Source organism: Dunckerocampus dactyliophorus, chromosome 18, assembly GCF_027744805.1.
Source record: "Dunckerocampus dactyliophorus isolate RoL2022-P2 chromosome 18, RoL_Ddac_1.1, whole genome shotgun sequence".
Classification (NCBI taxonomy): domain Eukaryota; kingdom Metazoa; phylum Chordata; class Actinopteri; order Syngnathiformes; family Syngnathidae; genus Dunckerocampus; species Dunckerocampus dactyliophorus.
In genome coordinates, this window is record NC_072836.1 from 1,441,235 (window position 1) to 1,465,038 (window position 23,804).

Sequence of the window (23,804 nt, forward strand, 5' to 3'; positions counted from 1 at the left end):
ATCGTAACACAATTTACGATTTTTCAAATTACATTTACGTAGTAGACTTTTGCCGTTTTAAATCAGGCACTTTGATTGCCACCTTACTCCGCGATTGGGACCGGTGGGGTCCTACTGTCAGTGTAGTTCATCGTATTCGGTGACAAGTGTCCCCTACCAGAGTTATTTGACCGCAGCTGCTTACTGTTCTTTGGCTATCAACATGTCCCGTTGCCTCGCATTGGTCCGGTGCGGTATAACTTTGTCCACCAGAAGTACTTCGAGGGTACCGCCATGTACACGAAGGCTGAGCGGTTCTGTCTCGCCATCCTTGGCCAGGGGTAAGTGTGTGTGTTAGCATAGCCGGGCTAGCACTTTAGCAGGTTGCTGTTTAATAACCTTACAATGCACATGAGTAAAAGCAGAAATGTGCTGGTAGCAGTTTAATACTCGAGTATTTACATAGCAGTGTAGTTTAGTGAACGTGATAAACGTGAAGTTGGAATATGACGCAAGAGACACACTCACCGGCCATAACATTAGGTACACTGAGATAAAACGACTCCGGTCAGCAAACTCCCCACTGAAATGCTCAAGGGTAATCGAACCCGGGTCTTCCCGATCTCCACAGTGTTACTGTGTTGACCTTGATGTACCGCTTACAATTATTTCTAATGTAAACAAATGCTACCATATAGATGAACGTAGATAAATGGCTAGGTTTATTTGACGGAACAGAAAAGATCGTAACACAATTTACGATTTTTCAAATTACATTTACGTAGTAGATTTTTGCCGTTTTCAATCAGGCACTTTGATTGACACCTTACTTGATGTTGTGGCATATGATTCACTTGGCAAATCCGACCCATAGTTTCTGTAGAACCATTTTGCACCATAGTTGCAATAATACGTTTTAGAACTTGACTGAGTTTCAGACATTTTCTTTGCTGTCTTCAGTGGTCCAGGTGGGACCCCAGCAGAGGTGGAGCAGTCGGCCCAAACTGTGGCACTCTCAGCAGGCGTTCTCTTGGATCAGCCAGCAGCCTTCCTACAGCACGCAGGAGGCTGAAAAGGAGCCTGAGGAGGAACCCTTGCACACCATCATCACAGATTCTGAGTCTGTGCAAGGTGCTTGCCTATATTTTTGACAGTTCAAGCTATTTTTGCTTTGTGTGTGTGTGTCTGTGTGTGTGTGTCTGTCTGTCTGTCTGTCTGTGTAAAATAAATGAATGTCTTCCCTATTTCATCCATCCAGGCACCTTCTCCAAACATGAATTTCAGGCTGAGACAAAAAAGCTTCTGGACATTGTTGCCAGGTCCCTGTACTCCGAGAAGGAGGTGAGATTTTGGGGGAAATGAGTGCATACTCGCACTACACCATTAGTAGCAGGCTGGATTTGGGCCCGCGCTCACACTGAATAGACTGTTTATCGCCTTGAGGTATTACTGAGCAAAGATCAGAGCCATACGTGCCAGACTTAGTTGTGAAGTTTGCCCGGGCCCAGTCTAATGTGAGGACACGCTTTGACGCTTCATCCTCAACATGCCCACGTTGTCTCCTCCAGGTGTTCATCAGGGAGCTGATCTCCAATGGCAGCGACGCTCTGGAGAAACTACGCCACAGACTGATCACGGCAGGCGGCGAGACCGCTCCCATGGAGATCCACCTGCAGACTGACGCCGCCAAGGGCACCTTCACCATACAGGTATACGTCGTGTCGTGCCATCCTACACAAGAATAAGCTGTTCATCAACAGCATGTTGATTATTGTGGTGTCCAAGTAAGCTGCTTCTATTATTCTCTTTATTTTAGCTACATGGGGGCGGGGGTGTTATCATGGCCCATTCGTCGTGTTGGATCGCAGCAGATTTGAAGGCATACCGTACACCACATGTGTCAAACTGGTGCCCTGGAGGGCCGAGATGCTGCAGGTTGTTTCTCCAGCAGGTGATTTAATTGATGAGCTCCTTCCCTCAAACTGAAGGTGTTGATCATTAAAATCACCTGCTTTAGTGACTGGCTGGAAAGAAAACCTGCAGTGTTTCGGCCCTCCATGGCACGAATTTGACACCCCTGCCGTACAGTAATCCCTCGTTTATCGCGGTTGATCTCTTTCAGACCCCACCGTGATGAGTGCAGTATTTATGAATGGAATATTTTTGTAGTTCGAGTTTTTGTAGTTCGAGCAGGGGCGTCAAACCCATTTCCACCGTGAGCCACGTGGAAATGAGTACAAGTACATTTATGAGAATAAAAGTCATAATATTACCTTTTGACTGAGGCCAAAGGTCACATAAGTCCCCTGTTTTCATAGCTGCCTCAGGCTACGCCTGCTGGGACGGAGTAATAAAATCATCAGAGATTTTGAGAATAAAGTCGTTAATTTACAAGAAAAAACTCTTAATATTCAGAGAATAAAAGTTGTAACTTTATGTTACAGCTATGAAAAGGGGGGACTTATGTGGAGGGAGCGGGGTAAGGAAGGCAGAAGTGAGATGATGCTTGTGCTCAACTGCTCTGTTTTGCTGCCACAATAAAAATAAAAATCAAAGATTGCCTTACGCAAGAGGAAGGTTTCCTTCCTTCCTGAAGAGCTATGCTCTATTTTCCCTCTGACACGTGTGGCACGTATGACACGTGTGACACGTATGACGCGTGACATTAGCACTTTATCCTCGCAAATGTACACGTTGAGTTGAACGTGGTCCTAACCTGATGCTTTACCACCAATGTTCTTCCTGCACAACAAAGTAACAATGTCGCCACCTGGTGGATAAATGTGGTACAACAAGCGATGACAATGTTATTCCTTTCCTACCAGGACACGGGAGTGGGGATGACCCAAGAGGAGCTCGTTGCCAACCTGGGAACCATAGCACGCTCCGGTTCAAAGGTCGCTCCTTCTATTCCATTTTCCCTGTTTTATTCTTGTCGTTTGTGTGAAAGTGCGGCAAGCCAGGCAATCTTCATCTCGGATTGTTCTCCTCTGCAGGCGTTTTTGGACGCTCTGCAGAATCAGACGGAGGCCAGCAGCACCATCATCGGGCAGTTTGGCGTGGGGTTCTACTCGGCCTTCATGGTGGCCGACCGTGTGGACGTCTACTCCCGGTCGGCTGAGGCCGGATCACCCGGATACAAGTGGTCCTCCGATGGGTGAGAGCAAGCTAATTGTCGACTGTCCAGGAAGCCAAGGACATGCAAACTCATGGTACCACCTCACAAACGTCTCCTTGCTTGTCTGTCTTCCAGCTCTGGAGTGTTTGAGCTGGCTGAGGCCGGCGGCGTTCAGCAGGGCACAAAGATTGTGTTGCACCTCAAAGACGACTGCAAGGAGTTTTCCTCCGAGGACAGAGTTAAAGGTAGAGAAGCACGCGCCTGCCCCGTCTTGTCCGTACGACAATAAGCCGCCATGCTCCTCCTCCAGATGTGGTGACAAAGTACAGCAACTTCGTCAGCTTCCCCATCTTCCTCAATGGACGGCGGCTTAACACGCTGCAGGTGCGTTGACGGTGTGCGTGGCCTCCACAAAGAGAGCAATCCTCAGCCCGCTGTGTTTGCCGTCAGGCCCTGTGGATGATGGACCCCAAAGAGATCAGCGACTGGCAGCACGAGGAGTTCTACCGCTACGTGGCTCAGGCGTACGACAAGCCGCGCTACATGCTCCACTACCGCACCGACGCCCCGCTCAACATCCGCAGCATTTTCTACGTCCCTGAAACGGTGAGAAGGTTTGCTGCTTCATGCTCAGCCACGACGTGATGTGGAAAAAAATCATGCTTTTTCACAAACAGAAGCCGTCCATGTTTGACGTGAGCAGGGAGATGGGCTCCAGCGTGGCGCTCTACAGCAGGAAGGTTCTCATTCAGACCAAAGCCGCCGACATCCTGCCCAAGTGGCTGCGCTTCCTGCGGGGTGAGCATCCTCTCCAGCGCCCCCTACCTGTATGGAGGGGGGTGGCTGCATCCTGGTGAGTCTTTATTCTGGTCCCACTTTGACTTGCGTGTGTGCAGGGGTTGTGGACAGCGAGGACATCCCCCTCAACCTGAGCAGAGAGCTGCTGCAGGAGAGCGCCCTCATCAGGTACGACGCCTTGACGAGTGTGTTTATATGCCCGGGGGGGCACCAACTGAAAAATGAGAGGAGGCGGGGACCACGTTGATATTTGAGGTTTGATAAACCAAGCCGTGTTCGATTTAAAGAAAACCAGCCCCCATCTCAAGCTTGGTGTTAAAGGTGACTCGATTATTATTCGTATTTTCTATTCTTTTGTAACTTTACTTCATTTCATCATAATAGAACCTTCTTCCAACCTAACATTCCAGAAGTTGCATCTTTATTCTTTGCTGGTTTTACAACTTGAATATTTCCAATTGATGTGAGTAAAACTTGTTTCATCACTTTTTATGATTATTTCATACATTTATTCTCCTAATGTTTGGACTATTCTCGTTTTATGTTATGTGTAAAGTCAGCACACTTTCATGTAAATCTTAATCTTTTTAATTAAAAAATGCACTTATTCATAACTTTATTTGCATAAGTTTTTTCCAACCTAATTATTCAATTTTGCAAAACAATTTGCTTCATTTTTTGTTTAGTTTGTTTCTCCAAATATTACATCTATACAATATAATATTACACCAACAAAAATGTATAATTTCTTTAATAGTTGCAAATATTTGCTGGTTTGTTGTTTCTTTGTAAATGTTCTTTTCATGATTGACTTCATTTCCAATATCTCAACTTTATTCTTTGTGTGTTTCTAGTAGAACGTGGCTCTGCTGCCCTCTGCTGTTGACGTGTTGTATTGTTAGTGATGTTTTCGTCTTGCGTCCGCTCCACCAGGAAGCTTCGTGATGTCCTGCAGCAGCGTGTGATCCGCTTCCTGCTGGAGCAGAGCAAGAAGGAGCCAGAGAAGTACAACAAGTTCTTCGAGGACTACGGCCTCTTCATGCGGGAGGGCATCGTCACCACGCAGGAGCAGGACGTCAAGGTGACTCTTTGGACACCAACGCGGCGACCGCGACAGAGCGCCCTCACCCACCACGCTCCTTTCCTTTGCGTTGCAGGAGGACATTGCCAAGCTGCTCCGCTTTGAGTCGTCGGCGCTGCCGGCGGGTCAGCACACCAACATGATGGAGTACGCCTCCCGCATGAAGGCGGGGTCACGCAACATCTACTACCTGTGCGCCCCCAACCGCCATCTGGCGGAGCACTCTCCTTACTTTGAAGCCATGAAGCAGAAAGACATGGAGGTTAGAGCCCTCTAGGCATGAGATAACACCCCTATAGTCACCTTTCCACTCCTATGTAGCAGACATAGAAAAAATAAGACAGAAATGATTGATGTGTATCTATCTATGTGTGTATATCTATATCAGGTGCTGTTCTGCTACGAGCAGTTCGATGAGCTGACATTGCTCCACCTGCGGGAGTTTGACAAGAAGAAGCTGATCTCGGTGGAGACGGACATCGTGGTGGACCACTACAAGGAAGAGAAGTTTGAGGACAGCAAAGCAGGTGCTGTGCTGGTTCCGTTGGTTCCCATTGTTGTGTGTGAACTACAAGCCCAACTACTAACTTTTCTTCATGTGGGCAGCGACGGAGCGTCTGACGCAGGAGCAGGCGGACGACCTGATGGCCTGGATGAAGAACGCCCTGGGCCCCCGCGTCACCAACGTCAAGGTAAAGAAAGAAAGAAGCTCTGGGGGGAGGAAGCGGACGCACATAAAGTAACACGCCCCCACCACCCCTCAGCTTACCCCCCGCCTGGACACGCACCCCGCCATGATCACCGTGCTGGAAATGGGCGCGGCCCGACACTTCCTGCGCACGCAGCAGCTGGCCCGCAGCGCCGAGGAGCGAGCGCAGATCCTGCAGCCCACGCTGGAGATCAACTCCGGGTCAGAACCGCCTTCAGTGTCATTTAGTGCAACAATGCCACCTCGTGGTGACGTCCTTCTCCATCCTGCTGCAGACACGACCTCATCAAGAAGCTCCACGCGCTCAAGGACTCCAACTCTGACCTGGCAGCTCTGCTCCTCGATCAGGTGATCATTTGTCATTTTATCATGCAGAGGAGGCAAACTTTCTTTGGAGGATCTTGTGGCTGGCAGAGTGTGCTGGTTGTCACGATAGGGTCAGCCTAAGTAAGATGGAGTCCAAAGGTAAAAGAAGAATGCAGAGTTGGACCTGGAGTGTCCACGATCAAATGCTCCAACAGTCTCTATCGAGCTGTGTTTAGAGATTTTGCGTTGCTTTGACATCTTTTAACTTTGGTGTTCAGATTTATGACAACGCCATGATCACGGCCGGCCTGAACGACGATCCCCGACCCATGATTTCCCGCCTCAACGACCTGCTGACCAAAGCTCTGCAGAAGCACTGAGACCGACGTGTAGACTTTGGACTCTGTAGACCCGTTAGCAGCCACTAGTGGTGTGAAGGTGAAACACGTTTTTGTAAATACAAGCAGGCTTGTTCCTGAGGGAGCTGATTCTAAAATAAGCGACAGGCTTCTTCAATTGTGTCGAATCTTTTTACTGCATCTGAAACATAAGAAATGACCAGCGAGCGCTGAGCGACGCCGTCCAGTGTTGGTCTGAAGTTCAAGTCCGCGCTTCGTGCAGCGCCACTAAACGTCTTCGTGACGTCAGCCTCTTGCATGCTCAGCGGGGGGTGGGGGCTGCTGGCCCTCATCTCCCAGTAACACTTCCTGCTTTGGTGCAGCTGACCTGAGACCTCGTCAAGGTCCACATCTCTTCAAGAAACGTCAGGATAGTTTGTCTATGTTGGCCAGGAAGCGCTGCGCCCACCACTCATCCAGATCTAGGGGCACGAAGGCTGAAAGAACAACAACATGGCAGCCAATGTTTTATCTCTTTGTTTTGTTATACACAACATTTCTTTACATGTATCTACTCATCACCAATAAGTTGAATAAATAAGTTTTATCCAAGGTTGATTTGTTTAGGACCCCAACAAAATCTCAACATGAGGGCAAAACAATGAAGCGTAAAAATAGCTGGTTTTTAATTTTAACAGTGGTACATATACTGTATTTATTATCATGTATTTCACGTGGGACAAAACTGCCTTTTTTTAAACCCCAAATAATTTGCAAAGTTGTGAATGCTGACTGTTATGAATTATGCATTAAACTAAATCTACTTTGTCAGATGCATTATTTTACTACTACATCTGAATTTATTCTTACAAAAATACATATTAGTGTTGTCATTTCTGAATTCTCACAAAAATATATGTACTAGTGTAAAATTTGGGGGTTTTTTTCCCCCCAATTTTCTCAATTTATTCTAACAAATACATATATTCAGTGTCAAATTCATAAAAAAAACTTTGTAATTGCTGAAATTATTCTCACAAAAATATATATGTACATTTTAGTGGAAAATTACTTAAAAAGTATGCCTTTGTTATTTCGAGTTTGCAGAATTGTTTATGCTAAATGGCAAATGTGTGGAGGTCCACTATGTTATGAATTATACAATAAAGCAAAAACAACTTTTTACTCGGTTGCATTATTATTTTTAAAAGTAATACCTTTTTAGTACAAAGTTAAAAAACTAAGGCAAAATTTAGGAGTAAAATATGAGGTCAGACAACTGCAGGATACTTACTGTCCATGTGAGGGCTGGGGCTGTCATCTTCATAGTGGAGCGCTTGTGTTTGCTGCTCCTGCTGGACCACCACCTGCCACGCTGCAAACAAGAAGCCACTTGGAATTAAGATACATTTTTTTCCTCTAGAAAACATGAAACGTTAATTTATTTAGTAAATTATGATTTTAATATTGTAATTTTTTTTTACCCTCAAGAAGATACACCTTTATTTTTGGTCAGTTAAGGCTCTAGGAAAAAATGTTTTCTTTTTTTCATCTAATTCAAATATATTTTATAAGGTTATACTGTTGTCACAGTATAAAATTAGTTTTTTTTTTTTTTTAAGTATCACTATCATTGTCATTTCACACATGTATGCATTAGTGCAAAATATTTTTTTAATAAAAAAAGTTAGATTTAATTTTTGTCATTTCACACACACACACACACACACATGTATTCGTGCTAAATAATTTTTTTTTTTAAATAAATAAAGTTAGATTTAATTTTTGTCATTTCACACACACACGTATGTATTCGTGCTAAATAAAAATTTTTTTAATAAAAAAAGTTTTTTGTCATTTCATACACGTGTATGTATTACTGCTAAATTGCATTTCTTTTAAAGTTTGATTACATTTTAGTCATTTCACACACGTATGATGTATTAGTGCTAAATTGTTTTTTTTTTTAAGTTTGACTTCATTTTTGTCATTTCACACACATCTACTGTCTGTATGTATTAGTGCAAAGTTACATTAAAAAGTTTGACTTTTTTTGTCATTTCACACACATGTATGTATTAATGCTAAATTAATTTTTTTTAATAAAAAAGTTTGGCTTAATTTTTGTCATATCACATATGTATGTATTAATGCAAAATTACATTTTTTTAAGATAAAAACTTTGACTTTATTTTTGTAAATTCACACGTTGATGTATTGCTGCTAATGACATTTAAAAAAAAGTTTGAATTTATTTTTGTCATTTCACACACATTCACACACGTATGTATTAGTGCAAAATTACATTTTAAAAAAAATAAAGTTTAACTTTGTTTTTGTCACTTCACACATGTGTATATTACTGCCAAATTACATTTAAAAAGTTTGTCATTTCACACATATATGTATGTATTCATGCAAAATTACATTTTTTAAAATAAAAAAGTTCGGCTTAATTTTTGTCATTTCACACTCATGTATGTATTAGTACAAAATAACATTAAAAAAGTTTGACTTTATTTTTGTCATTTCACACATATGTATGCATTAATGCAAAATTACATTTTTTTTTTTAAATAAAAAAGTTTGGCTTAATGTTTGTCATTTCACACACATACATGTATTAGTGCAAAATTAATAAAAAAAAAAAAGCTTGATTACATTGTTGTCATTTCACACACGTGTAGGTATTTGTGCTAAATGACTTTTTTTAAAAGTTTGACTTTATTTTATTTAATTTTTTTATTTAAATTATATATTTTTGTAAAAGTTTGATAAAATTTCTTCATTCCACACATGTACGTATTACTGCAAAATTACATTTTTTTAAAATTAAAAACTTGGACATAATTTGTCATTTTAAAAAGTTTGATAAAATTTGTGTCATTTCACACATGTGTGTTTTAGTGCAAAATTATATTTTAAAAAGTTTGATAATTTTTTTGTCATTTCACACACATACAGTATGCATGTGTGAGTCCAAAATTACATTTCAAAAAAGTTTGATTACTTTTTTGTCATTTCACACACACACACACACACACACACACACACACAAACATTCATTTTTGTCATTTCCCACATGCATTAGTGCAATTTTTTTTAATTTTTTTTTAAAGTTTGACTTTATTTTTGTCATTTCACACGTTTATGTATTGCTGCTAATGACATAAAAAAAAGTTTGAATACATTTGTCATTTCACACACACACACACACACACACACACACACATCTACTGTATGTATGTATTAGTGCAAAATTACATTTAAAAAGTTTGTCAATTCACACACGTGTATGTATTAATGCAAAATCACATTTTTTTAAATAAAAAACTTTGTCTTAATTTTTGTCATTTCACACTCATGTATGTATTAGTACAAAATAACATAAAAAAGTTTGACTTTATTTTTGTCATTTCACACATGTGTATGTATTAATGCAAAATTACATTTTTTTAAATGAAAAAGTTTGACTTTATTGTTGTCATTTCACACACGTCTAGGTATTTGTGCTAAATGACTTTTTTTAAGTTTGACTTTATTTTATTTTATTTTATTATTTAAATTATATATTTTTAAAAAGTTTGATAAAATGTCTTCCTTCCACACACATGTACGTATTAAAAAAGTGACTATTTGTGTCATTTCACAAACATATGTACGTATTAGTGCAAAACTACATTAAAAAAAAGTTTGATTTTGGTTTTGTCATTTCACACACACACATGTATTAGTGCAAAATGACATTTAAAATAAAGTTGGATTAAATGTTTGTCATTTCACACACACACACACACACACACACGTCTGTATTAGTGAAAAATACATGAAACAAAGTTTGACTTAATTTGTCATTTCCCACACATACTGTATATTGCATGTATGTGTTGATGCAAAATTACTTCTTTTTATTTAATTCAAAAGTTGGACATAATTTGTCATTTCACACACATGTATGTTTTAGTGCAAAATTACATTTGAAAAAGTTTGATACATTTTTTGTCATTTCACACATGCATGTTTCAGTGGAAAATTTTTTTTAAAAATAAGTTTAATTTTTGTCATTTCACACACATATGCATGTGTGAGTTGAAAAATTACATTTCAAAAAAGTTTGATTACTTTTTTGTCATTTCACACACACACACACACACACACACGTATCTATTAATGCAAAATTATATTAAAAAAAGTGACTATTTTTGTCATTTCACACGCGTGTATGTATCAGTGTAAAATTACATTTAAAAAGAATGACTTTATCTAAGAAGCATGAGTTGATTTGAGGTAATTTGGTAAGCAACTGGGGAAAAAATATAATTTAAGATTTCCAAAAAAGTGCAACTTTTGTAAGAATATGACTTTAGTCTTGAAAAACGTTAAAAAAAACCCTTTCACTTGAAATTTTACCTTTATTTTTGTAATTTACTGCCCCCCCCCCCCACCATGACCGTTTTAAAGACAGGGAACACTGGACGTGTCTCTACATATCTTATCTCTTGAACTATTTGCAGTGCAAAAGTAGCTTTAATTGTGTACTTTATAAGCTAACGCTATGACTTTTCTGTAGTACTCTGTTTACGGTGTCAACTATTTATGAAAAAGTAGATATTAATGCACCCGCAAGCCCAATGAGGATGAAGCAGCATAGAAAATGAATGAATGAATGTTAATGCACTGCTGTAGTTGGCTGTGCTGCATGGAGGGTTGATTTAACTGTGGCAGCCCCCTCCAGACCTTGCCTTTTACTGAAGTCAATCGGGGGAGGGACATGAGGAGGTGTGTGTGTGTGTGTGTCCTTGCCTACTTTATTACTCAAGGTTATTGCTTTTAGGGGGGTGGGGTAGCAGACAGATGCCCACCAATTAAAAAACAAAAGTGTGTTTTTTTTTTCTGTGTTTTGGGGCGGGGGTGCCTATCAGGGTGACAGCAGCTGTGAGGGTGCGGCGTCACGGGGCGGGCCGTGGGTGTTGCGTACGCTGATAGAAAAACACACATGCTCTTTCTCGTCTTTCCAGTCGGACCGTGTTTCCCTCACCTTCATGAACAAACTTAACGTTGTCCTCGTGGGCCGCCGTCAGTCCCCCATCCTGCTGGGGGTCTGCGGGGATACTCGGGGGAGGCAGATGGTACTTCTTGCCGTTGGGGCGGTTAAACACAATCTTGGGTGCAGGGAGCCTGGGTAATAAAAGACACACGCGTTTGCTTTCTTAAAAATGTAACAAAAACAAAGCGAGGTTGGCAACAGCAGCACGAGGGAGCATATGTCACCTTTGCCTTTGCACAAGGTCACACATGCACACACATGCACGCACACGCAGTTTGTGGTGAACTAACAGAGAGTCATTCACAGCTCCAGCAACTTGAAAACACAACATTTATGTTTCTCCCAGTTACACTGAACGCAACACTTACTCAACACTTACTCGGGCAAACTCCACGACGTTTGTTTGTGCTTGAAGTCGTTGGTTTTGTTGTCAAGCGGCTGTGTAGGCCCTTTAAAAGAAGACCGACACACTTTGAACACGTTATTAACACAAAGGTGTGCTGGCGTTTTCACTTACCTGTGCGCCGCTGGGTGACCAATTTGCTAGGACCTCTGGTGATGGTGTACATCATGCAAAGGCAAGAGACACTTGTCAACTTTTTGCTCGCGTCCTGCTTCAAATCTCGCGATGGTTTAAGCGTAAGCTAGCCGGCTACTTTAACTCAACCACCAAAAAACGACTACAAAAATAAAAACTACACGCTCAAATAAACTAACAACACTCGCCCTGTATCTACCGTTCTCTGCTTTCAGGTCATTTAGGAGTTAAAATGTGTCCTATAAGAGCGAGAGCAGTACAATGTCACATCAATTATCATTCATGAGAACGCGGCTGGGCACTGGCGGTCAAAATGCACCACTTTGTCCACGTGCCTGACACACCCCCTGGTGCTTCTTAAAGGGACAGTGTCCCTACATACGCAACACGAACAAGGGACTGGATGACAACACAATACTGTACTCGTGTCCGAACCGCTGCAAAACATGCACCCTATTGTTTTGCCTGTGCTGTTGTGTGTCTGGCATATACAGTACACCACATGGTGGCGCTGTTATTAAACCTCAAAGGTTGACCATATGGTGTTTTGTAGCTGTAAAACTTGACAAAACATGTTGCTTAATTTATACATTTTTAAAAATATATTTTTAATACAATCTTAAAAGGTAATTAGTATTGTTACCCGTAATAGGGCATTTTTAATGTATTAGTAATCAGTTTTCATACAGCATACTGTATTGCATTTCATAAATTACTCACGGTTGTACAGACCCTTTCCAAAAAATTAGAATGTCATGGAAAAGTTATTTAATTTCCATAATTCCATTCAAAAAGTTAAACTTTCATAGATCATAGATTCAGGGCCCACAATTTAAACGATTTCAAGTATTTATTTGTTTATTTTTACGTAATTTGGGCTTCCAGCTCATAAAACCCACGAAAACAAGAATTCAAAAAAATTGAATACTGTGAAGAAATCACCATGTACTTCTCAGTTTTTGCAGGAAAAAAAAGAAAGAAATTAGGATCACATCAAATCAATCAAAATATGGTACTTTCAAAACGATATGTCAATCTTCAATACTTGGTTGGGAATCCCTTTGCCTTAATCATTGCCTCGATGCCACGTGGCATTGAAGCAATCAGCCTGTGGCATTGCCTGGGAGTTATGGAAGCCCAGATTTCCTTGATGCTTGCTGTCAGCTCTTCTTTGTTGTTGGGTCTGGTGCCCCTCATTTTCCTCTTGAGAATACCCCATAGATTCTCAATGGGGTTTAGGTCCGGTGAGTTGGCTGGCCAGTCAAGCACTGTGATGGCATGGGCATCAAACCAGGTTTTGGTGCTTCTGGCGGTATGGGCAGGGGCCAGGTCCTGCTGGAAGATGAAATCTGCATCTTCAAGGAATCATGAAGTCCTCTAAAACATTCTGGTAGACTGTTGCGGTGACCTTGAATTTAAGAAAGCAGAGTTTACCAACACCTGCACAGGACATTGCACCCCAAATCATGACGGACTGTGGATATTTCACACTGGACCTCAGGCAGCTTGGGTTCTGTTCCTCACCCGTCTTCCTCCAAACCCTTGGACCTTGATTCCCAAATGAAAGGCACACTTTACTTTCATCAGAAAAGAGGACCTTGGACCACTGGCCAACAGTCCAGTCCTTCTTCTCCCTGGCCCAGTGGAGACGCTTCCTACGTCGGCTCAGGTTCAGAAGTGGCTTGACCCGAGGAACCCCACAGTTGTAGCCCATCTCCTGGATGCGTCTGAATGTGGTGGTTTTTGAAGCTGTGACTCCCGCCTCATTCCACTCTTTCTGGATCTCTGCCAGATTCTTGAATCTTCCCTGTTTGATAATCCGCTGAAGCCCACGGTCATCTCTTTTGCTGGTGCATCTTCTCCTGCCACATTTTGCCCTTCCTCTAGACTTTCCATTGATATGCTTGGACACAGCACTCTGTGAACAACCAGCCTTCTTAGCTATGAACTTTCGTGGCTTACCCATCCTATGGAGGGTATCAATGATGGTCTTCTGGCCAGTTGTCATGTCTGCAGTCTTCCCCATATTGAACCCAACTGAGACAATTGAACCAAACTAAAGCAATTTAATGAAACCTGGGGAAGCCTGTGCAGGTGATTTGACTTTAGTAGATGATTAGTGTGTGACACTCAGTTTAAAACATTCATGCCCTGCAAAATTTGGGCTGATTTCTTCACAGTATTCTAATTTTTTGAATTCCTGTTTTCGTGGGTTTAATGAGCTGGAAGCCCAAATTATGTAAAAATAAACAAATAAATACTTGAAATCGTTTACATTGTGGGCCCTGAATCTATAATCTATGAAAGTTTAACTTTTGGAATGGAATTATGGAAATTAAACAACTTTTCCATGACATTCTAATTTTTTGGAAAGGGTCTGTATGTAGTATCAAATACTTCCACAAGAGGGCGGCAATTCAACCCCATTCTATTTGGTGCAAGCTGTTTAAATGTTATTTCACAACCTTCTGTTTTTAAAAACTAAATTCCGACTAATTTAAATTAATTAATGGCCATTTAAAAAATGATTTCGACTTTATTCACAAACTGGCACAATAAAATTTAGTTAAAATGTGAGTTCACTTATTAAACTATCCATTAATTATTTACAATTGGAGTGAAATCTCAAATAATCATATTGAATTTATTCATTTGCCACTGGATTCATGATTTCAATTGACTTATTTCATAAAGATTATATATATTATATTTCTTATTAAATTATCTTTTAATTATTAGAATAGTCCTTATATCCATATGACATATTACACAGATTCTGAAAAAGATTTTGGCAAAAAAAACATCAAGAGATTTGCAGGATGGACACAATAAAGAAGCCCAATACAACCACGGTGAATTTAATAAGGCTTTGATTGCTATAAAAAGCAAAGAGCGGTGGAAGAAATGTTGCAATCAATGTGGACAACATACTGTATTTAAGCTTGTAGCAAAAGCAATGATATGCTGTAGCTTCGTATAAAAGTGTGCAATGGAGAGACAAACAAAGCGTCACTAAGTAGAGCCGTCAGTATTGTGTCTGCTCGTGAAGCTGATGTGCTGCAGCAGTTGGTCACAATGTTGAGGACTGCGATGTTTGTCTCTCACAGCCTCCACTTCCTTCTGTAGGAGCGTGGGAAGGACCGAGCTGCCTTCCTTCAAAACCTCTGCAAAATCACAAAACACAGGTCATTGATAGAGTTGTCAATTACAATTTTTTTTACAGAGAATACAAGTTATTGCCCCGTTCTCTACAGAAACTGCAGTACACTAAGTCCCCAACTAACGGACACAATTGGTTCCAGATGACCGTTCTTAAGTGGAATTGTTCTTAAGTAGGGGAAAAGGTAATATTAGCAATGCTATAGGTACTACATGTACGTGTATACATACAGTATATGTGTATGTATGTAAATATGACTTTGGATGCAGTAGTAATATTAAACCAGGATAATGAATGAAAAAAACAATAATAAAAGTGATATAATAATACGTAATGATAAATGTTATTTACCTTTGAAGAGGAGTGGTCGAGCATACGTCGTTGTGGAGGAGGAGGAGGAGGAGATATTGAAAAAAGGACAAATGGTGGTGGTGGTTAGACTCTTCTAAAAGAGGTAGTGTTCTGTGGGTGGTGTAGAATTAAGCAGGCCTATTAACTCTTCATCAACTTTAATCACACGCTCTGTCCAGGTTTTATCATACAACTCTTAGCCTTCCTCTCTCCTCTTCCTTGTCTTCCTGTATCTGTTGGTCCCATTAGCAGTGTCACAGTGCCCTCTGCTGGTCAAGCATGTAGCAGTATAAATATGGGTTTGCTGGTCAAGCATGTAGCAGTATAAATATGGGGTTATGAGGCAAAACACATGAAAAAATAGACCAGTCGGCTTGTGTTCGTATCTCCGAATGTTCGCACGTCGGATGCTCGTTAGTAGGGGACTTAGTGTATTTAAATGGTGCGTCCTCTGGTGGGCGACAGCAGCAATGACAGTTGAAACGATTGATTAAACGTACACAGTATATATTGTAGATTCAAGGATTTTGTTTAATCTCATATACATGGAAGATTACTTTTAAATTAAATTACAAATACATTTACATTTAAATGAATAAATTCATAGTAGTATCGGCCTTCTTACCAAGGACTTGGTCCTGCACGGAGCTCTCAGGGTCATCCAGATGCAGGAGGAGCTGCTGGAAGAGGAACAGCAGATGTGGGGCGCAGAACTCTGGGTTGTAGTTTTTCCCCAGGCTGGACAACCAGCGAGAGAGAACCCTCAGAGCCTCGTGCCGCACCTCCTCGCTGCTGTCGTCCAGACGCTTCAGCACCTCTGTTAAGTCACACAAGAAATACTCAGAGGTCTGGCATAGTTGGCTAATATCTTTTAGACGTACCAGGGTAGATCTTGTTGAGGACATCCTGATGTAGACTAGGTCCTACCAGTCTGAGCATGGTGGACAGGGAGCGGCAGGCCAAAAGTCTGGCCATCTGAGAGTCCTCATCCAGGGCTGATAGCATCTGTGGACACAGCTTGTCCTCCACGGAGAGCAGCTGCACACACAAAACATAAAACCTTTGAAAAATACCATCTTCACTCACATAGTGGCGGGGGGGGGGGGGGGGGGGGGGGGGGGGGGGTTATAAAATTTTTCATCAATTGTAAATCCAGCTCACATGTCCCACGATAGTCTATTGGACACAGCCTTTATTTTAAGATGTGTAAAGAAGCCTGTTTTTTTTTTGTCTTCACAAATTTATCCTCTTAAGTGGTGGGCGTGTACACTTACAGCGTTCACAGCGCTTGTTTGCAGTACGTCCATAAAAGCCTAACATATAGAGGATCTTTGACTAGAGCTTTGCAGGAGGCCCTTAAAACACTTGCACTCCTGTCATATAGAGGATCTTTGACAAGCATTTTTCTCAGTATTACCTTAAACTGCAGAGTGCTCCAGCATATAAAGGATCTTTGGTTAGTGTTTTTGCAGTACATCCTTAAAAACAGCAGAGTAAGATCTTTGACTGAGGTCCTTAAAACAGTAGCATGCCCGTCATATAGTGGATCTTTGACAAGCATTTTGTTGCAGCGTTACCTTAACAGCAGAGTGCTCCTGTCATATAGAAGATCTTTGACTAGTGTTTTCGCAGTACGTCCTTAAAAACAGCAGAGTGCTCCTGTCATATAGAAGATCTTTGACTTGAGCTTTGCAGGAGGTTCTTAAAACAGTAGAGAGCCTCCTGTCATATAGAGGATCTTTGATTAGCATTTTTGCAAACAAGTGAGGGAGATGGGATATTTTTCTCACGTTGGGAACACATCATTACAAAGTCAATGCAACGTATAACTGCAGAGACCACCAGGCGTTTATTGGAGGTGAGGTGTTTATTAGATTTTGATATAACTGCATGCCATTTTATTTTCAGTAGATAATGCATACAGCAACAAGTTCTTTTTAACTCTAAATTTCAGCTTTACAGATGTGTGGTAATGATGTTCGCAGCTGCTGGGAAAGTGGTTGCCATTATTTGACTTTACGTTCTACTTGACCCAAAGTGGATCGTCACCAGACGAGATCAGGTTTCGTTTACCGTCGTCGTTCCCTTCCCGGCTCACAGCTGTTTGCCCGCAAAGCAGACGATGCGTGCGAGACGCTTTGGTCACGCCGCACAGGCGAGGGCAGCCAGATGTGCGTGTACAGTATGTGTGCTTGGACGCGGGGCAGGTGCAAAGACAGAACAAGAGCTGACGAACAGTGGGACCATTGTTCCTGCAGGACAAAAAGGTACGTGAAGCCACTCGCCCCCTCCCTCCGTGCACACCTGCTGCCCCTACTTCGTGAGACAAGGACGTAAAGATGGAGGCTGATTGGATGACAGATTTGGACTGAAGCTCCTTGAAGTTGAGGTCATTATTTATAACAGAGCTTATCTGAAGGAGCTCCTCATACCTCAAAGAAAAGCAACTCAACCCCACAAGAGCAGGCGACGGAGGCAAGAAAAAACTAAGAGGCACTGTGTGTGTGTGCGCGTGTGCATGTGTATACCTGCTGTGGTGTGATGGCGCCTCCGTGCAGGAGCGCCAGCAGGCAGCTGAGGGCTGCGGTCCGCAGGGCAGCAGCACAGCGGCCCGCGCGCCACACCAGGTTAGGAAGCAGGACGTCAGCCAGGAACTTCTCCGATTGGTCCCGGAAGAGCCTGGAAGAAGATGCTCACATTAACGACCGGATTCCATGCAACGCCGCGTCTCCTGGAGTCGGCGTATTCGTGGTCTACAAAAGCAAATATTTGATCAACTCCACAAGATGGCAGTACAGCGTTCCCTCGCTACATAGCGGTCCACCTTTCCCTGTCTCGCTGTTTCGCAAATATTTTCAAGTGCAATTCTGCATGTTTTTTGAAACAGCGTATGAACGTGCATTATGTTCTGTGTCCTCTATGGGTGCTCTGTTGTATGTGTCTGTTATTGTATTTACTACTGCTACCAGTAGAGGGTGTTGTATGCTCATGTGAGGGTTGAGGACGTGTGCAGCTCCACCTCATCTCAGCATGTGTTTATGTGCCTGTACGAGCATATTAGGAACCCACAGTTAGCGCTACAATAGCCGGCTAAATATAGAGCCACAACAAGAGAGAACCCGCCCATTGTGTTCTGCGTTCTGATTGGCTGTAGACCATTGTCAATCAATCTCCTACGTGCAGCACTGCCGTGATTCCTGTTGTATGAACGCTAGCAGCTAGCAGTGTGACTCTGAACTCTTATGCTTGCCCTCTAGACATGAAATAACAACCCTATAGTCACCTTTACACGCCTATTACCCAATATAGTAGACATAAGAGAAAATAAGACATCTAAGACATAAATAAAACATCGTATGTTGGCATTGGGAGTGTTCCTGTTCTGTACAGTACATCCTGCTATTGTCTCAACATAATGTGTTTCACTTCATTCAGGCATTTTTATGCTTGAAAATGCTTCAGGCAAAAAATACATATTAGCTGAGATATGCATATTTTTGGAAAAATAATAGGCCGTATTCAACCATGAAACAGCATGACTTAGGAAATATATTTTTGACAAACCACAATGAGCCGACAAATTTGAAGCGCGATGTGGCGAGGGCTTACTTACCGCATAATGACTTTTGACATTTTGATTACGTCCCTGTCTCGAGGAAGATATTTTTGGGGAACTGCTTGTAAATTGGGTCATTGTGTAGTCTGGCTGTGAATGCGACGCTCCTTCCGCTTTCCACATTTGCTAGAGGAGACAACATGTGTTTATCCCTCTATTCTTTCCTTCTCCTTCGCTTTTCCACGCTGGCTCCGGCGTTCACTCATCCTCTCACACACTAGACTAGTGGTCTACGTCCACTACTTCTATGCTGTGCTGTGGCATTCTACTCCCACTAGAGGGAGACAGAGTGCCATGAATGCAGCGTGGTTTGATGCACGCTATTGAAGCGCTGTCTTTTCTTTTCTTTAAGGATGGACTGAACAGATCATTTATAACCCCAATTACTTTATCACACCTTCAAATGTCGCTTTGGTTATACTTTAGAAACATTCTTGAGAACTAGCATATACTTTTCACCCAGCACCTTCTATTTAGGATTTCTGGTCTTATTCAATCCACAAAAGGCACAAATCCACATGAAACAAGTGTGTGTGTGTGTGTGTGTGTGTGTGTGTGTGTGTGTGTGTGTGTTCTGCAGCAGAGATGTCATTATGTCATTTTGGCAGGAGTACAAAGACTATGGAGATTGCTCCAGGACTATTATTGTCCTCTGCCATAAAGTATGCGTGCATGCTGATGGGGTGAATTCATCTCGGGAGATGTGAGGGTCTTTAAATCATGCATGGCAGGATGTGAACGCATCTTGTAGCTCCATTTAACGTACATCTTTAGAAAGTTCAAAGTGTCATGTTCAAAATATCCCGCTGCTGTGATCTGTTCAAACTCAAAAGAAACAAATAAATACACTGCACGTGTTTTTCAATTACCTTGAAATGAAATGCTTCTCTGATGGTGTAGGATAATCAAAAAGGATTATGGCTACCACTTTACTACAATGAAGGGTTTATAATTGGTAACTGAGACTTTAATAAACACTAAGTTATTAGTGACAGTGACACATGTCTCTAGCATCTAACTAGCTGAGGTACAAACTGATCATAAATTGAAACTGAAGTGAAAATAAACAGTTATTGTAAAATAGTAGCCCGAGTATTATAATGATAATAAAAGGCTGCTCTATTTCGGACCCCATTTTGTATACTGTAAGTGTGCCTGATGCTGTGGCAGTTACTGAATATATAAAAAGTAATATATTCAAATACAACAACAATGCACATTTTTATCGTGTTGTCATGAAAAACAATAATGTAAAATATTTTAATATTTTTTTATAATAAAAACGTAATGATTTTATTTCTCGCTGTTGAACATTTTTCCAATAAACAATGTCTGTAAAATTAAAATATACAGTCAAACTTGTCTATAGTGGCCACTAGAGGGAGTCTGCAAAAGTGGCCGCTATAGACAGGTGGCCTCTATAGACAGGTTGGCGTCCAGTTTGAATGTTGACCAGTAGAGGAAAAAAAAGAAAAAAAAAAAGGGGAAAAAATTAATAATAATGTTGACCAGTAGAGGGCACTGCGGACTGCGGATAAAAGTTGTACAACACTACTAGGCTTGTTATTATCATGGTTCATGGTTCATGGTTTTAATCCTGAACATGCATGAGTCAAACAGTAGCACATCACATAGTACAATTCACAATTTTGCATGTCCAAAAAGGAGTAGGAAGAAGCAAAGCTTATTTAATCCTACCCCTCATCAGTTTCACATCAGTTGCAATACATTTATTCACCTCTTGTTCTTCCAAGTGTACTTTGTAGGTCTACATGACAATGTAGTGCAATCATAGCCAAGGTTTTTACTTACTAAAAGGAAGGTAGAGGCTTAATAATAACTGATAGAATATATCCACCACCCACAGAACAAAGCTGTGCTAGTAATGTCTTACGCTTGTTTTTAATATTTTACTTTTTATACGGCAGAGTGTCATTACAGCTTTAGTTCATCGGGAAGTGACGGGAAGTGACGGCGGGCGTCCCGAGCAGGAGAGCTAGGCTCAGTGCTAGCTGTGAGTTTGGAGAGAGTTGGGAAGTGTGTTTATGTTGGCGTGGATGTAAAGTCCTGCAGTGTTCTCCGCTGTTAATAAAGCCATTAAAGTGCATCGGCGACGTGAATCTCTCCTTCCCCACAACAAGCGGCATTACAGTATTGACCAGTGCACACCAGGAAATAAACGGTGTCATTTCTTACAGGCATTGGCTGGACAGCTATGTAGTGGGGCTTGTTTAACCTTTGCCTTGTGGGCAAGCAGGAAGGAGAGATGATGCTGAGAGATGTGTGTGTGTTCTGAGCTGCTGTCTGGTGGCCGCGTTCAATAAATAAAGTTGGCAGAAGCAACAGGAGAAGTTTCCTTCTGTGCTTCGGAGCTGAATAACACTGACAAGTTAACAGACAAGTAGCGAACGGAAAAGAAGACGGCTTTGTTTGTGTAGAATACAGAAGATGAGGACTTTGATGGATTTGTGGATGAGGATTGATGAAAAATAACGTGAGTACATTCTAAAATACTTCAATTAAGTACAACCCAACTCAGTTTTGCTCCCGCTGCCGCATGCATGCTAGCGTATGTTTTTTTTTTTTTTTATTGTAGCGTCGCTGGGAGCACGTCCTGTTCCCAGCCTACTTTGCGGTAATGTTTTGGTGCAAATGCTCTTAAAGTTACATGTTTGACCAGGAAATAGCAAGCTCAAAAGAAGACGTCTTTTTTATGTGGAACAACTGACAGTTTGTGTGGATCTTGTGAATGATTGTGACTGAGCTAGGACTCAGTAATTAAAGTCTACACACGACGCCTTCATTGATTGAAAAACCAAACTTTTTCGTGCATGAAGCTTCTACTTGAGTTGGTAATTTGGCCGCTATATGCGGTCAGATATTGACCAAGGGAGACAAAATGGGTGGCCGCTGGCCACGTTGGACAGGTGACTGCTATACACAGGGCCTATAACATGTAAATTTGCTGCGGGGGATTTTTCAGTGGCCGCTATAGACAGGTGGCCGTTCTATAAAAGTGGCCACTAAGACAGGTTTGACTGTATTATGTAATACCATACTTTTGTTTTTATAGGAAATTAATCATTTCAGTAATATTTTGATTTATAATGTTTAGTTAAGGACCTGTAATTTTTTTTTTTTTTTAATAGTGCATGTAAAATTTTATATATATTATATATATATATATTTTATTATATATATTTTTTGTATTTTTAAAGAGAAAAATGTAAAATTGTATTAATATAGATATATGATTCATATTTCTTGTCAATAATAAACATTTTAATTTAGTTATGAACAGACATGCATGCAAATTATTTATAATATTTGAAAAAAAAAGATTGTGTTTGTAAAATGTCAATATATATATATTTTTTATACAGAAAATGAGTGCCTTTATCAATATATCATTTTTCTATTAGATATTTAGATAGATTGGTTGATTTCTTTTATGCAAACGGAAAGTGGAATTTGGCAGTCCTAGTTCATATTTTTCCATAACGTCAAAAAGTCCTGAAATTGTAATCACCGTCAGGAATACTACATTTTCGTCTGGACAGGTTCATGCCACTTTGGGTCTCTGGGAGTGGATGCAAGCTATTCTTCAAGTTAAGGAGTGGAAAGCCCCACAAATCTGAACAGAGCTTTTGGCTACGGTTTTAAAAGTTACTGACATGTCTCCAGGACAACTCCATAAGCACGGTTTGTCTTTGGGATTGACAGCAGCAGCTGCTGCTGCAAAAGCTGGAACCCTTGCAATGGCCTCAGGCATTCCCTCAGATTAGTGCTGTGAGCCTGGGATGAAGGCTGCACAGCTGAGGGGCTCGGCGGGACCCCGGAGGGCTGAAAAGTAGATCCAGAGGGGAAGAACCCATAAACAGAAGCCCCTCGTAGGGGGTGTCAAGACATCCCCATCACGTCCTACCTCCTTCATCTCCTACTTCTGTAAATGACTGCTGAGGGAGAGCGCGTGTCCTCCTTCAGGAAGTGTTGACGCTGTCACAACTCCACGCATCCTAAAGAAGCCAATGTGACTTCATGGAAATACGCTGTTGCTGCACCTTACCGATTCTGGTGGCTAGTGGGTGGAGTGTTCACTTGTTTGACTGGTTTGATGCGAGGCAAAGTCTAAAAAAATACGTATTGTTCCTGTGCATATTTCCATATTGACAAATGATCTCGTTACTGTTCCTGTTGCTTTTTCATAGATCGAGGGTACAGTCACTCACAAATGCACCTACACATGCACATGCACAGCTAAGGAGTCATATAATACATTTTTGCACCCATTATTAATGATATTTGCCACCTCACATAATAGAAATACAGAGAAGGATTCAAAATAGTCCACGCACATGCGCTACGTAGGTGTCATATTATTAACGTGATTGTTCCTCCCTCCAATTATTTATGATAACCTTGCACAATAGGAATAGAAAGAAACAAAGCAGCAATTGAGTATTACGAGGTGATGACGCACTGGTAGAAGCTGGAATGCCTTCGAGTGCAGGAAATAAAAGATGTGTATAGTTTTGGACATGATTGGCCAGTATGCAATTGCTTTTCCCTCCCATGCAAACCCTCCATGACAATACACCTAAACATCCCAATGAATCTAAAACTGACAGTAGTTTATCCTTGTAACAGTTTGACCCTGAAACTGATTCATTTGATTCTAAGTTTTATTGAAACTATTTCCAGTAGCTTGTCAGGTTAGGCTGGTGACCTTTGAATCAAATACAAATAGCATCAAATTACTACTC

The 23,804-nt window shown here is 41.3% G+C and overlaps 3 protein-coding genes across 3 annotated transcripts in view; 1 reads left to right on the plus strand and 2 right to left on the minus strand.

Annotated features, from left to right (window-relative positions):
* Window positions 1–92: 92 nt before the first annotated feature.
* On the plus strand, window positions 93–7,160 carry trap1 (TNF receptor-associated protein 1). Its single transcript, XM_054759319.1, has 18 exons — window positions 93–320; window positions 940–1,110; window positions 1,238–1,320; window positions 1,548–1,688; window positions 2,805–2,876; window positions 2,976–3,136; window positions 3,233–3,342; window positions 3,408–3,481; window positions 3,548–3,703; window positions 3,775–3,895; window positions 3,994–4,063; window positions 4,829–4,976; window positions 5,053–5,238; window positions 5,365–5,503; window positions 5,583–5,668; window positions 5,741–5,886; window positions 5,961–6,033; window positions 6,270–7,160. The coding sequence occupies exons 1-18, from the start codon at window positions 203–205 to the stop codon at window positions 6,369–6,371; spliced, it is 2,157 nt and encodes a 718-aa protein (XP_054615294.1). The 5' UTR covers window positions 93–202; the 3' UTR covers window positions 6,372–7,160.
* Window positions 5,893–12,216, minus strand: LOC129171039 (MAPK regulated corepressor interacting protein 2-like). Its single transcript, XM_054759340.1, has 5 exons — window positions 11,894–12,216; window positions 11,756–11,825; window positions 11,368–11,507; window positions 7,624–7,704; window positions 5,893–6,826 (listed from the first exon to the last, which is right to left on the minus strand). The coding sequence occupies exons 1-5, from the start codon at window positions 11,946–11,948 to the stop codon at window positions 6,756–6,758; spliced, it is 417 nt and encodes a 138-aa protein (XP_054615315.1). The 5' UTR covers window positions 11,949–12,216; the 3' UTR covers window positions 5,893–6,755.
* A 2,447-nt stretch (window positions 12,217–14,663) lies between these two features.
* Window positions 14,664–23,804, minus strand: part of LOC129171028 (dynein axonemal assembly factor 5) — a 28,500-nt gene continuing 19,359 nt past the window's right edge. The window contains exons 10-13 of the mRNA XM_054759318.1: window positions 17,954–18,104; window positions 16,307–16,463; window positions 16,051–16,242; window positions 14,664–15,078 (exon numbers count right to left, since the gene is read on the minus strand). Coding sequence (XP_054615293.1) covers window positions 14,927–15,078; window positions 16,051–16,242; window positions 16,307–16,463; window positions 17,954–18,104 — 652 coding nt within the window. The 3' untranslated portion in view covers window positions 14,664–14,926. The remainder of the gene's footprint in view (window positions 15,079–16,050; window positions 16,243–16,306; window positions 16,464–17,953; window positions 18,105–23,804) is intronic.